The 14,901-nt window shown below is 37.5% G+C and overlaps 1 protein-coding gene and 1 pseudogene across 2 annotated transcripts in view; one reads left to right on the forward strand and one right to left on the reverse strand.

Moving 5' to 3' along the window:
• The window catches only part of ZDHHC17 (zinc finger DHHC-type palmitoyltransferase 17), a 136,006-nt gene that overhangs the window by 24,364 nt on the left and 96,741 nt on the right, over positions 1-14,901 (forward strand). For both annotated transcript variants that reach the window (XM_060025290.1, XM_060025291.1), the window contains exon 2: positions 12,138-12,241. In XM_060025290.1, the coding sequence (XP_059881273.1) occupies positions 12,138-12,241 (104 nt within the window). The remainder of the gene's footprint in view (positions 1-12,137; positions 12,242-14,901) is intronic.
• On the reverse strand, positions 2,722-3,221 carry LOC132433250 (small ribosomal subunit protein uS10-like; annotated as a pseudogene).

A 14,901-nucleotide genomic window follows, 5' to 3' on the forward strand; every position in this document is an offset into this window, starting at 1 on the left:
TTGAGGACAGTAGTTGACAAAGGAGCCCTGCAGTATAAGCAGAGGTGCTGAACCTGCTGGAAAGTGGCTGTGATTTGTACTGGAACTCTATTACCTCTAGTCGGTACAAGATAAAGAGAGACTTAAGTGGGAGCAAAGGATTCTTGGAAGAGTTATCAACCCAAGAGGGAGTGCTGTAGTGTTTATATTGTCTTCCATGTGGGTTGCAAACAATTTCTCTGAAAGATTGGAGAACTTTTCAGGAGGAAAAATACTTCTCTGGCTGAATGTCTGCTGGGTTGTGGAAAATAGTTAGGCCTCCCTAGGATGCTGTCTGAGTGGAGTGTTAGAGAATTCTTGGAAAAGTGTGATTTGGGTCCCCTGGAATTACTGATGGCCCAGAGACTGGGGGCAGCTGCTGCTTTACTGGGGAGGTGTAAAGGTAAGCGATATATAAAATAGCCGTACAGTGGAAGAGCCAGGACACACAACTTCCTCTGTGTGTCCAGTGATGTTGAATTAAAGGTGTTTCCTTTGGGCCAACCAAACACTTTAGAGGCTAGACAGGCTACAGCCATCTTGAAAGAAACTTACCAAAGAGAATTGCCTGCTGGGCAGAAGCAACCTCAAAGTTATACCAGTGACATAGGAGCTGAGGACTTTTTAGAGGTAAGCTGAAGAATGTCTCTTCTGCGCCAGAGAATGTTACAGAGGGAGGTTCTGTCAAAGAAAACCAGAGATGACAGTAGTTAAAATGGTAAAAATGGATTTCATCCAGGAACCATTGCAATAGGGGAAAGGAGCCCCTCAGTATACAACTGGGCTCAGTTCTGAGTACAGCAAGGACAATTGGAAATTTATAGCCAACAGGCAGAATGAGGTGGGGGTGATCAGTGGAGGGAAAATACTAAGAGGAGACATCAAGGATAGGGAGATTCTTGCTAAACCAACTTAACAGGATTCTTGCTGAGGGCAAGCCAGGGTGATCAGATAGCAAGGACAGGAAATTCTGTAAACTGACTTAGCAGGATTCTTGCTAAAGCTGGACTATGCAGTCCCAGTAAGGATGGGAGGCAAGGTCAAGGCCCATTTGAGAAGAATGATCAGAGGAGTCTGACTGCAGTTTGGTCAAGGAGAGAGTATTGCAGAATTCTCAAAATGCCCCACATGAGAGAGGCAACAGTAGATACTGCCAATGACTGAGGATGTTTGATAGCTGAGAGAAAACTACAAACAGCACCTAGCCTATGTAATATTAACTTTGCCTCTTTACTTCTCACTTTTCCACCTTTATTCCCATCTTCTGGTAAGCAGAATAATGGCTTCCCAAAAATATCAAATCTTAAACCCTGGAACTTGTCCTGTAAGTGTTACCTTATAAGGGAAAAAGAATCTTTACAGGGATGATTAAATTAAGGGTCTTGTGATGGGGGAGGTCACTCTGGATATCCAGGTGGACCCTAATTGCAATTACACGTATCCTTATAAGAGGGAGGCAGACAGAGATTTGAACACACATACAGAAGGAATAGCCCTTAAGAAGCAGACCAGGGAGATTTGAAGATGCTGGCCTCAAATATTGGACTGATGTCACCACAAGCCAAGGTATGCCGGAAGCCACCAGAGCTAGAAGAGGCAAGGAATGGCTTCTCCCCTAGAGCCTCTTTAGAGAGCATGGCTCTGCTGACCCTTTGTGATATTGATGTTTGATTTTGATCTTCCGATCTCCAGAACTATAATGTAATAAATATGTGTCCTTTTAAGGCACTAATCTTGTAGAAATCTATTACAGGATCAATAGGGAACTAACACATATCCCATCACACAGTACTATAATAATTTGTTTGCGTAGTAGTGAGAATACAGATAACAGGACAGTTGACTCTACCTGAAGGAAACAAGGAAGACTATGGTGACTTTTGAAGTGTGAATTAAAGGATTAGTAAAAGTCTTTCAAACCTGAGATGGGGTGTGCCTTCTGAGTAGAATAGCTAACATGAGCAACATGGTACTGAGGTTTTTAAAGTACATGACTGTACTTGGAATGGCTGGTATAAATAGACATGTATGATGCTTGGAAGGAAATGATGAATATTAAAGCTGGAAAAAGTAAGGTGGGGCCAGACCATGCGATTTTGTATGACTGCTGATGTACTGTCATTACAGGATGACAGTAATGACAGGATGACAGGATGTACTGTCATTATTTTTTTGTAAAATTGCATTTGATGTTTCTGCCAATGCCATGAAAGGAAAGACAACACTTATTTTCAGATTTGATTGTATTTTTAGACTATTCAAAGAGATCATAAAAAATTAGAGATTATAATTTTAACAATGTGGCTAGATACAAGGTAAATCTGAACATTAGTAGTACTCCCATATACTACTTATAACCAGCTCCAAAATGCAATGAAAATGATTTATATAGGTCCCCGTCTGCATACTACTTACTAGAATAACTCTCAGAGTTATAGTAGTCAGGATAAGCTAGGTCTTGCTGCAGTAGCAACCCTCTTAGTGGCATACGTGTCAGTGGTTTGCTACACATGCATTATGGCTGCTCTGGGACCCAGACTGATTGATTATCTGCTCTCTGGAACATTGCCAGTTTCCATGGCCGATGAGAAGTGAGAGTGAGGAATTGCATACTGGCTCTTAAAACCTATTCTCTGACAGCAACATGTCTTTTTTATTCATATTCTCTTGGTTAAAAGAAAAAAGTCAATCACTTGGACTTACTTAATTTTCCAGGGGCCAAGGACGTACAAAACTACCATGTGCTTGGGAAAAGAACTGGAACTATTTGATGGGTAGCACTAATGATTATGGTAGTATTTTTTTTTTAACAACTGATTATCAATTTATTAAAAATGTTGATTTAAGCATCTGCACTGGTGACTTCAGCCTCGACTCCTGGCTCAATACTGATGGAAGTGATCTGCTTGACAATCTCAGAAGGACTGTGCAGGTCAATGAGTCCCTTGTGGATCCTCATCTGGAAAAAATCCCAAGTCTTAGAACCGTCACGACAAGGAGTTTTCCTTGTAGTTATTCTCAGAGTCTTGGTAGACATCTGAACTGGTCCTTTTCGCTTTGAGATTCTTTTCCTTCGCACGTCTGATCAGGTCAGCACATCCCTTCTCCAAAGACTTCACGTTGTGGCTGGTGAGGGTGATTCTAATGCGGTGAATCACCACCTCGGGCTCCACTGGAGTCTTTCCGGTATCTTTAAAAGCCATGGATGGCTGTGGCACAGCTTCCTGACTGACTTGTTCCTTGGCGAGAGCGAACAGCGGTAAGTTAGGAGCAGGAGTGGGTGGCCCGAGGCTCCGCTGCAGCGGCGACCCTGTCTTCGTCCAAGTGCTATGGTAGTATTTAAATATAAAAGTCAGGACCAAGGGAAAAAATGTACGTGATTATAAAAGTATAATCCTTGAAATATATCAAAAGCATAGATAACAGCTCTAACAATGGAACAGAAGTGTTTAGATCAGTATGAAAAGGTTAGTATCTAATCTTCTCTAAACATAAAATCAGATTCAAATACATTAAACAAACAAATTTCAGGACCAAAATAGAATAAAATGGCCAAAGGATAGGAACAGGTAATTCTCAAAAGATGAAATAGAATAGGAAAATATATTTAAGGTTGAGAGTTCAAGTATTATCTACTCTATTTAAATTAAGGGATAATTTAAAAACAACACCTAGAGTCAGTGAGTTTATGGAGAAATGGTTAATCAGATATTGGTGGTGGGATTATAAATATAGTCCCTTTGCAAAAAACAATTTAGATATTGTATCAAGAACCATAAGAATATTCATACCCTTTAAGAATCTCTCTCTAGGAATTTACTCCAGTTAACACATTTTTGACCAGAAATGTATTAAGGCCACAGGCGTTAGTTTCTACAAAAATCCCCTGGTCAATAATGGGTTAAAAAGAAGAAATGTTAAATGAGTTAAAGGAAGTATTTTGTTGTAGTGAGGAAAAATCCATCCATTTATTCTTTTTTTTTTTTTAAGTTATCCTTTTTCTTGGTTTGTTTTTTAAAATTATTATATAAGTTTAAGGTGTACAGCATTGTAATTCAACATCTGTATACACTACAAACCAGGCGTCTAGTTATAATCTATCACCATACAGTTGACCCCCTTCACCCCTTGCTCACCTCCCCCCAGTCCCCTTCTCTTCGGTAAACACTAATCTGTTCTCTGTATCTATGAGTTTTTTTTGTTTTATTTTGTTTTATTTTTCTAGATTCCACACGTGAGTGAAATCATACAGTATTTGTCTTTCTCCTTCTGACTTATTTTACTTGGCATAATACCCTCAAGGTCTATACATGTTGTTGCAAATGTCAGGATTTCATTCTTTTTTATGGCTGAGTAGTATTCCATCGTGTACGAATATACCACATCTTCTTCATCCCTTTATCCATCGATGGACACCTAGGTTGTTTCCATGTCTCAGCTATTGTAAATAATGCTGCAGTGAACATAAGAGTGCAGATGTCTTTTTGAATTAGTGTTTTTGTGTTCTTTGGGTAAATACCCAGAAGTGAAATAGCTAGGTCATATGGTAGTTCTATTCTTAATGTTTTGAGGAATCCCCATACTATTTTCCATAGTGACTATTCCAATTTACAGTCCCACCAACAGTGTACAAGGGTTCCCTTTTTTTCACATCCTCTCCAACATCTGTTATATCTTGTCGTTTTAATAATAGCCATTCTAAGAGGAAATGTAAAAGGGAAGAATATAAAATATATGAATACTGTGATTACAGACTAAAGATATATAAATATTTGGGCAAATAAAGATTGTATAGCAGTATTGAAGGAAATTTGCAAAATTAGGTTAAATTAAAAAATAACACTTCTTCCTAAAAACACATACTCTAGTCTAATAGTGAAAAAAACCCTTGACAAATCCCAGTTGAGGGTCATTCTACAAAATATCTGACTAGTTCTCAAAACTGTCAAAGTCATCAAAAATAAGTTTGAGGAATTGTCATAGCGAAGAAGAGCCTGGGGAGCCATGACCTCTTAAATGTAATGCGATACCCTGGATGGAATCCTGGAACAGAAAAAGGACATTACCTAAAAACTAAGGCAATCTGAATAAAGTATAGATCTCAGTTAATAATGTATTAATATTGATTGAATAACAACAAATGTACCATACTAATGTTAGATGTTAATAATAGTGAAAATTGGGTGTGTGGAATATGGGAACTGTGTACTGGTTTTGTAAATCTTAAACTATCCTAAATAAAAATAATCCTAAAAATAAAGTTTTTTTTTTTCTTTTCTTTTTTTTTTTTTAAGGAGAGGGAGAAAAATATACATATAGGCATTTGTTCATCAAATGTCTGTGGAAGGAAAAAAAGTGTGCCAGATTTATGTATATTGTTACAAGTATGTATATACATATAGATTAATACTAGAAGGAAATGAAGTGAAACCAGTTTTTAGTGAAGCTAGAAGGTGATGAACATTTTCCTAGTCTAAAATTTGTTGGAAGCAAGCAAAGTGAATTTGATAGTTTGGATTGAGACAGTGGTGGTCCTACAGCATAAAGAGAACCTACCTATGCCTCAAGTTGGCCTCTCTTTTTTAAAAGCAAAAATCACATACTGTTAGCCAGGGATTGGGGACCACAGCAGAGCATATAATATAGCAGAGACTTCTTACTTACTGAAAAAATTGATTTGAAATCTTTCCATTATATCACCAGATCATTTTTGTCCAATCTTCCCTTAAAGAGGGTACATCAAATAGATTAGTAAGAAATTCTGTCTTGAGTGTAGTGCCCTTTGCTGACACTATTAATTAAATCCATTTTAAAAGAAAGTTATTTTATAATTTTGTAGTGGCTACTGCTTTTCCTTATCTTTCTTTGTTCATTTAGTTATATGCTTAATGCTTATGCTGTCCTCTCATTATATATTCCTTTTTAAAAATCCTTATGGTATTCCTAGAATTTAGTTCATTACTACCTAGGTTTTAAGAAGGTCTCACATTTGGCTCATCAGTTTTGGCTAGGACTTAAAAATGAGTCAGTTATGTATGGAGACTTTTTTTCTTTCTTTTTGTCAACAACACTTTATATTGTTTTAGTTTCATCATATACATTTAATGGAATTAAATTTGAGAAGCTCAAAATTATATAATTAAATACAATTAGCTTCTTGATTTAGAGTCCAACCTGTTAGAATGATACCTGACAGCAGACATTTGCACAGTGCAAGTTACAGTCATATGGTTAAGCCCTACTGGTTTGCTAATTCACCTGTGTATATTTATGGGTTAATGCACCAAAGGCAGGCAGGTAACATGTGTCTTGTAGGTAACATGTATGTGCCCTAGGATTTTATTGAATTGACTTGTGCTCTCTCTCTGTTTGGAAATGCATTTATATTGAGAATTATGGCATCTTTTCATACCTATATTTGCCATTGTATTTTGCCCTCTTTGAATTATCTTCATATTCTTTGCCCATTTTTCAATGTGTTGTTACTCATGCTTTTCTCAGAGCTTTTTTTTTTTTTAAACATTAGGACTGTTATTACTGATATTCTTATATTTAAATCTTTGACCTGACTGGAGGTTATCTAATATAAGGAGTGAGATGGGAATCTTATAGGAAGAGTCCTTGACTGAGGCCCGGTCCTGCCGGGTAGTCACTTCTCTAGGAAGCCTGGGAAATTGATCTTCACTCTAACTGGTCTTTCATTAAACATTCAGGTAAGTCCTAGAGCTGTTTTGAACAAGTTACTTAGACCTGGTGAGCACCAGACATACGGTCAGAGTCTCCAGAACAGTCAGGAGAGTCCAGAGTGGCACAAAGCCTCCCCAGAACAGGAGGGTGCATGGTTCTCTCACCAGGAGAATAGTAGAGGCATCTACCTGTATGTTCTCATGGGATGTGTTGCTGACCTGGGAAGCTTCCACCTGGGAGCATGCTGCTCTGAATTCTGCTTTGTGTGGCCCTGCTTTTTCAGACAAGCTTCAGCATCATATGCCATTAAAGAAACTATATCCTTGGCTGTATTTGTTAGCGTCTTTCTACCTAGCACATCACTCTTCTGTGTTGGAGCCTGTTGAATTTTTTTTTATGCCAGATGGCTAGCCAGTTGTCCATTTATACCATTTACTGAATAATATGTCTTTCCCTCCTGATTCTAATTCTCATTCTTAAAGCTCTATTCCACTGCCCTATTTATCACTGCAGTACTCCTATTTTTTCTTTAGTTTGCTTTCTGATGTATTATAATTAATGGCAGGGCAAGTCCCTGCCCTTACCCTTCTTTCTGAATATTCCTGAACTTACTCTTGCATGTTTGTTCTTTTAGATATACTCTACCATAGAACCGATTCTTGGAGCACCTTTTCTTATAGAGCTCTTATTAAACATCTATATTTGGTTGGTAATAAAGTACTGTGCCATAGAGCAGGGGTCCCCAACCTTTTTGGCACCGGGGACCGGTTTCGTGGAAGACAGTTTTTCCATGGCCTGGTGCGGGGATGGTTCAGGCAGTAATGCAGCGATGGGGGCGGCAGATGGAGCTTCGCTCCCTCGCCCACCGCTCTCCACCTCCTGTGTGGCCCAGTTCCGTAGCAGTCCGCAGCCCGGGGCTTGGAGACCCCTGCCATAGAGGATTCTTTGATCAGTGCTGCCTCCTTCTTTGTTGTTGTGGCCTCTCCCGTTGCGGAGCACAGGCTCCGGATGCGCAGGCTCAGCGGCCATGGCTCACGGGCCCAGCCGCTCCGCGGCATGTGGGATCTTCCCGGACGGGGACACGAACCCATGTACCCTGCATCGGCAGGCGGACTGTCAACCACTGCGCAAGCAGGGAAGCCCCCTCTTTGTTTTAAATGAATGTAAACTAAAGATTAATAGGTCTAGTATTTTTTAAAAGTTAACTAGATTGTATTAACTAGATTGCACACAGACACTTGCTCACTAGTTTATTGGTTATATAATTCCATCCAGGCATGTGAATAAACACGTATTATGGAGTCTATCATCTTGATATGCCATCCAGAGTTTGCCTGTATCTGCCGTATAAGTTTGAGTTTTATCGTATTGATTTCTCTTAGCAGCCGTGTATGGCAGCTGAGCTCGTCCCAGCTCTTCTCCTTCCTGTCTGCTACTTGAGCAGCAGGTTTTGGAGGTGCTTTCTCTCCTTCTAGTTCTGTTCAGCAGCTCCTAGGGCTATAAAAACCTTTGGCTGTCAATTTAGGTACCTTAAGGATCCTTCCAGTGGCTGTAATTTCTTTATTCCAATATATAAAATCATTGTATGTTAGCCTTAGAAGGGATCTTGGAGGACTTCTAATCTAGTGGTTTTTAAACTTTTAAAAAGGAGCTAAATCTTTTTTTATTATTAAAGAAATATTATGTAAAGCTCCAGTATCTAAAAAAGAGGCTAAATAACAAAGTGCTTTGTTTAAGAAGGGAGTGAATTGAGTGGAGCTAAAACTATCAAGCTCTTTGATGCCCTGATGTTGGTCCTTGAGGCACCTGGGTAGAACTCTAAGCTGATCTTATTCATCCCCCTCTTTTTACAGATGAGGGACCTGAATCCTACCATAGTTAATTGCCTTGCCGGGTTGTAGCCTAGGTAAGAGAATGGCAGACTTTCAATTCATTAGCCTCTCAGTCAAGGACTTTTTCTATTATACCATGCTGCTTCTAATGGAATTACTGCATTCTTAAAAGTTACAATGACCTACATATGTATTTTTTAATTAGTATTACTTTCCTTGGCAGAGATATCAATTAAATTGCATCTTGGTTCCCATTAAAATCAAGGAAAAATTATAGGATTTTAGTGTCATTAAATATTTATATGTTGAAAATTTATCTGATGTATAATAGCGAATTTATAATTAAAAAATTAATATAATCTATACATTTATAGGATATATTTATTTACATTAACACGGTATTTTTTATGTTTTTAAAGTTTAAAAATCACAACTGTTATTCCTAGGCCTAGTGATAATGGTGGTTATCTTGATAGAGAGTGTTGTCATTTGTCAGATTGGCAGGGTACTAGTTCTAGAGGTGAATCAGTTTCCAATGTGATTAAAAGTGAGAAAAAGAATTTAAGCCCGTGTTATTAATTTTTTTTTTTTTTTGCGGTACGCGGGCCTCTCACTGTTGTGGCCTCTCCCGTTGCGGAGCACAGGCTCCAGACGCGTAGGCTCAGCAGCCATGGCTCACGGGCCCAACCGCTCCACGGCATGTGGGATCTTCCCGGACTGGGACACGAACCCGTGTCCCCTGCATTGGCAGGCGGGCTCTCAACCACTGCGCTACCAGGGAAGCCCCGTGTTATTAATTTAAAAAAAAATAGTACAACAGGTTGGAGATTTGCTTAAACACCATTTCCTCTACCTTTTTAGTGGGAATAACTGTACCTCTTGAAAATTACTCTAAGGATATATGTAAAGCCATCTTTAAAAAAAATCATATTTCCCTTACTAAAAAGTAGAAGTAAACAAATAAAAACCATATAATTGTGATAAAACAAATGCATTTAATTTTTAAATGTTATTGGAAAAAAAGTCTGATTTCTAGTACATTGGAAGATCACATTTGGCACTGTCAGTGGGGCAAAATGGACGGTAGATAAACTGAGAATACAATTTAATCATTATATATAATAACAGGTCTCTAGGGATAAAAATAAAATTAAATTCACATGAAAGCATTACAGTAGTAAGCTTTAAAAAGAGATTTATTTTTTTATTTAATGAATATTTGTTATTTGTCTCTAAAAGCAACCTATTTGTCCTTAGTAAAAAATAGTAGCAGTTTGCCCTAGCAGATTTTCATATTGAAATAGTTTTTAAAGTTATATTATTACTTTTTGGCCCTCATGTTATCTTTATTTAAGTTTTAACTTAGCTCTTGCTTCTAATCTTTGACTTATGTTTCTTATCTACTTTGTCCTTCCATTTTGGACTGTAAAGGCCTTGAGGGCAAGAAACCATATTTGGTATTTGCATATTGGTTTGCAGTACTGCTTCAAGCCACAGTGGAGCCTGACACAAAAGGAAAACGAGCAATACTAGTGCTGTCTATATTTAAAATCTTTATGTTTAGGATTTGTTTTGTTTTGATTTTTAAAAGATTTAAAAAATCTTGATTATTGAGTTTTTTGGCACTCTCTTAAACTTTGCACTAGCTTTATCCTGTCCTGGCTTGGGGTCCCAGTACATTGTAGAGGACTTTGTTTATAGCAAACTTTCAGTACATGTTTTGTTGGACATTTTATTTCATTCTGCTTGTAAACTATGGCCGGGTTTTTATTTTCCTTCAGATGTCTTATGGACCTATAGAAAAAGTCAGAATTGAAAGTTTAAAAGGTTATTTTCCTTATGGTAGGGGAGAATAATATCAGAAAAAATTTAGAAAAAAAGGAAGTGCTACTGATCTGAGAAATGTCTTTCTTTTAACTTGCTCCACTGAATATAGAGCATAGAGAAGTTGAAAACTGGAGTTCAGTGGAGAAATTAAATAGAACAGTTTTAAAAAATTAAATTGGGTAAATCTTATGTATTGGTTAGCTTCATCAATTATTCAGAGTGTTGTATACACCCAATATACTATACCTGCTTGTGTTCATATTTAACCAGTTCTGTTTTTTTTTTTTTTTTTTTTTTTTTTTTGCGGTACGCGGGCCTCTCACTGCTGTGGCCTCTCCCGCTGCGGAGCACAGGTTCAGCGGCCATGGCTCATGGGCCCAGCCGCCCCGCGGCATGTGGGATCCTCCCGGACCGGGGCACGAACCCGTGTCCCCTACATCGTTAGGCGGACTCTCAACCACTGCGCCACCAGGGAAGCCCAACCAGTTCTATTTTAATGGAGTCCAAGAACAATCTCTCAAAAAAATCACTTAGTAAATTATATACAGTATGTGTAATATGTTGTGAATCTCGGCTTAAGTCTGTTGTCTATTTTCTTTCTTCTGCAAGTGTGGATTTATGATTATTACGGTGGTATTTTAATATTGGTGGTGGCATTTTCAGAAGGAAAGGTTATATACTAAGCTGAATTTGCTTTTGTGAAACTTTTAAATTCCCTATTGTTGAAAATATTCAGTAATATTGTTGATAGTCTTCTAAATGTATGGTTCAAACCAATCAGTTTTGGAATTTTCCACATAGATTAAATGGCTAGAGTGAGCTAAAGATAATCGACTTTTTCTCCAATGAAATACCATAAATTTGTATTATTAAATATCAGTGGCCAAGAGAGAATGAATTGTTGTAAGGATTTAATTCTCTCCAAATATCTTGTTATGCCTTATCCTTTCATTTATGTGTGTGTGCCTGTAAGAGAAAAATATCAGAATCATAGAAATTTGAACGGATGGTAGTAGAACCAAACATGCTCAATTTTTCTGTTTTCATATAAAAGAAGTAATTGTATATTAGTGCTATATTGAGGAAGCTGACTATGCATAACAAATTTTGTATTTTAAATAGAAAATTGCACATAGCATATAAGTTTTAAATGGATGTAATATTCTATAAAGCCATTTAATTAAATTTTTATATAAACATTAGTTTCTTTAAGGTGTTGACATTTTTAGAACTACTCAAGCAGATTTACATTTTATTAGAATGCCCTATTGTTCTTTATTCACCTAATAGTAGATGCCTTAACAAGCCCTCAGCATGAAGGAGTATAAGAAAAGGTGATATCTGAGAATAATAGAATAATATACCTGGGTTCCTTTTTTAGGACCTTAGTCTTTATTTGGCATGTGATGGAAGTTTTGAAGTAGAGTGTTAGAGCTAGGGGGTTATGCTGGAATAGTAGAAAAATTGGTCTGAGAGAATGAGAGTTGATTTGATGAAGAAGTAGAGTTCTGTGGAGCTAAAGATGAATTTCAGTTACTGATTTGTCACTGATTTACAGTTTTGTAGCTTTTCTGTTGTGAGACTGTATGTAAGGGGTAGATCTGTTTGAACATGCTTTTTCTCCAAAGAGTACAGACTTCAGCATAAGGTTAAACTTAATCTTTTAAATAACAAACATTCTTCAAACAGCACAAAAGCAATAGTAAAATACTGAAATATTTTCATACTTCATTTCTCAATTCTTATCTCTATGTAATTTTTTTTCTTCAACAGGAAATCAAACCTCAAAGCCATTATAGCCATGGATATGGTGAACCCCTTGGACGGAAAACTCATATTGATGATTACAGCACGTGGGACATAGTTAAGGCTACACAGTAAGTTTTTTGTTGCAGTTGTTTTCTTTTTGACATCTGTATTTTAAGGGAAATATACATGTCTTTCTCTTTTTGATATTCTCTATTTGATAATTCTGTACTTGGTGAGACATTGTTTTCATACTTTCCTTTAGTTCTTTGTACAGATTTAAAATAGCTGATTTAAAGTCTTTGTCTGGTAAGTCCAATGTCTGGGATTCTTCAGGGACAGTTTCTATTAATTGCTCCCCCCTGCTCCCCATGGGTTATACTTTTTTGCTCTTCTGCATGTCTTGTAATTTTTTGTTGAAAACTGGACTGTTCAAATAATGTAACATGGCAGTTCTGGGTATCAGGTTCTCCAGGGTTTGTTGTTGTTTGTAACATTTCTGAACTAATTCTATAAAGTCTGTATCTTTGTCATGTGTGCCCAGTGAAGTCTCTACTTGGTTAGTTAGTGGTCAGAGACTTCTTAAATCCCTAGAACCAGTAAGTCTTGATCTTTGTCGAGGAACTCTTCATGCAAGTGCAAGTTGAGACACTCAGCACTCAGCCAGGCAGCTTACAGCTCTGCCTTAGCCTTCACTTTCTGCTTGCAAAGAACCTCAAGGTCAATCAGAAGTGAGAGCTTAGGGCCTTCTCCAGTCTTTGTTGAACATGTGCATGGCCTTCTAGCTTCCCAAGAATATGTCTGAGCTTTTCAAGCCCCTGTGGATATCTCATTCCTCAGCTTTTGCTTAAGCTTTTTGATTTGTCTGTTGTTTGTCCCAACTGCTTTCCATCCTCTCAAACAACTGTTAAGTTAAAACATTTGACAAACATCCCAGAAAGGAGGTTTTAATGAGTTTGGGTGAGGTCTAATAGATAAGCCTTTCAAGTAGACTCTTCCAGGGAACCACCATATAGGTGAAATAATGACTCCTCTTTGAGAATGAGGCTTTGAAGGAACTCCATTCCTATTCTGCTCACTCTGCTATCAGTACCAGGAATACAACTTATTTTTCAAGGCTGCTGGGGAGCAGAGGATGGGACTGTGGTATTTTAAAACACCACAGTCCTCTGTTCTTCCTGAAATTCAGCTGTTTTTCTTGACTAAAGATCCCTTGGATTGCTGAAAGCCTTTTGTTAACTTTTCCAGAGTTCTGAAAACGTTGATACTGCCAGTTTTTTCATTACTTTTGTGGAGAGGCAAATTTTTGGAAGTCCTTAGTCCACTGTCACCCTACTTTCCTGAATGTTGTATGTAGTCAAAAATCAAAGCACATTGTCCCAACTGTATTTAGCAAACAAATTATACTGCTCTACATTCGTTTTTCCTTTTGAGACTTTGCTCCTATTAATATATTCTTTCTCTCCTTTGTCATTAACGTGTCTCACCCTAATGCATGATTTCCATCAGCAAATACACTGCAGGATCTTTCATGTTAAGAAAAAAAACAACCACTTTTCTTTATTCCTCAAATACCCTTCTAATTACGCTTTTTCTTGAAAAGTATCTATGTGTGCTGTCTATAATTTCTACCTTTTAAAACATTTATTTAAATTTTAAAACATTTCAATCCTACAGATAAGTATAGAGAAGAATATAACTGTCAGATTAAGCAGATGCTAACATTTTGCTGTAATTGCTGCAGGTTGCTCAGCATGCTCTTTTCCTTATCTCCTCGAGGAAACCTCTCTTGAAATTGCTGTGAATCATTCTCATGAACATTCTTGTACATGTCTACAAACATCTGTAAACAAAATATGCTATTATAATGTATGCTTAAAATTTACATAAGTTGTATTCTACACTACATATCCTTTTGCAGTTTGCTTTTTAAAAACAAACAAAAAAACTATATAGCTTTTGTGATTTATCAGTGTTGGTAAATAAGGACCTAATCTGTCCTGTTTAACTGCTTTGTAGTATTCTATCATTCCTTATCGAGGTATACTTTAAATCGTTTCTACTGTTTCATTATTTCAAGCATCGCATCAGTGAATGTCTCACTACCTGTTCCCCTGTGCACATAAACAAAAGTTCTTCTAGGGTAGACAACTCAAGTGGAACTTCTGGCTTGTTCAGTGTGTTCTTTTTCAGCTTTACCAGTTCTTGCCAAATGGTTTTCCAAAGTGGCTGTGCCAATTTATACCCCCATCTGCAGGAAATGAGTTCTTTTTCCACTGCATTTTTGCTCAGTTCTAGTTTTGTCACACTTACTAGTCATTGTCAGTTTGAGAGCTGTGAAATGGTTTTTCTCTCTTTTGATAGGCCTTTCTCTGATTACAAATGATATTGAATATATTTTCTATGTTTATTGGCCATTTGGGTTTCTTCCTGTGTGAATTAACCATTTTAAATATACCTATTTTGAGTTCTTTTGTCTTTCTATAATTAGTTTGTAAAAGTTCTTTACGTATTTTGATGGAGTCTGCAAAGAAGTTAGTGAGACCTGTGTCCCTTTAATGTCCTCCAAGAGTCCCATCTGCCACTCTCCCAGCCCCTTCCCGCCCCTAGTCATGCAGCTCATGATTAAGTACTCCTCTTCAGTGTATCCAAACTCATATTTTTTTCCTGTAACAATGTGCTGGACCTTCTCTGGAAACCTGCACTTCCAGAAAGGCTCTGTCATCTGTGGTGACTGTGAAAGACAGTGGTGACTGGGGCTACCAGATGGTGGCTGGAGCCAGTTCGTGGG

This window comes from Delphinus delphis, chromosome 11, assembly GCF_949987515.2.
Source record: "Delphinus delphis chromosome 11, mDelDel1.2, whole genome shotgun sequence".
NCBI classification, from domain to species: Eukaryota; Metazoa; Chordata; class Mammalia; order Artiodactyla; family Delphinidae; genus Delphinus; species Delphinus delphis.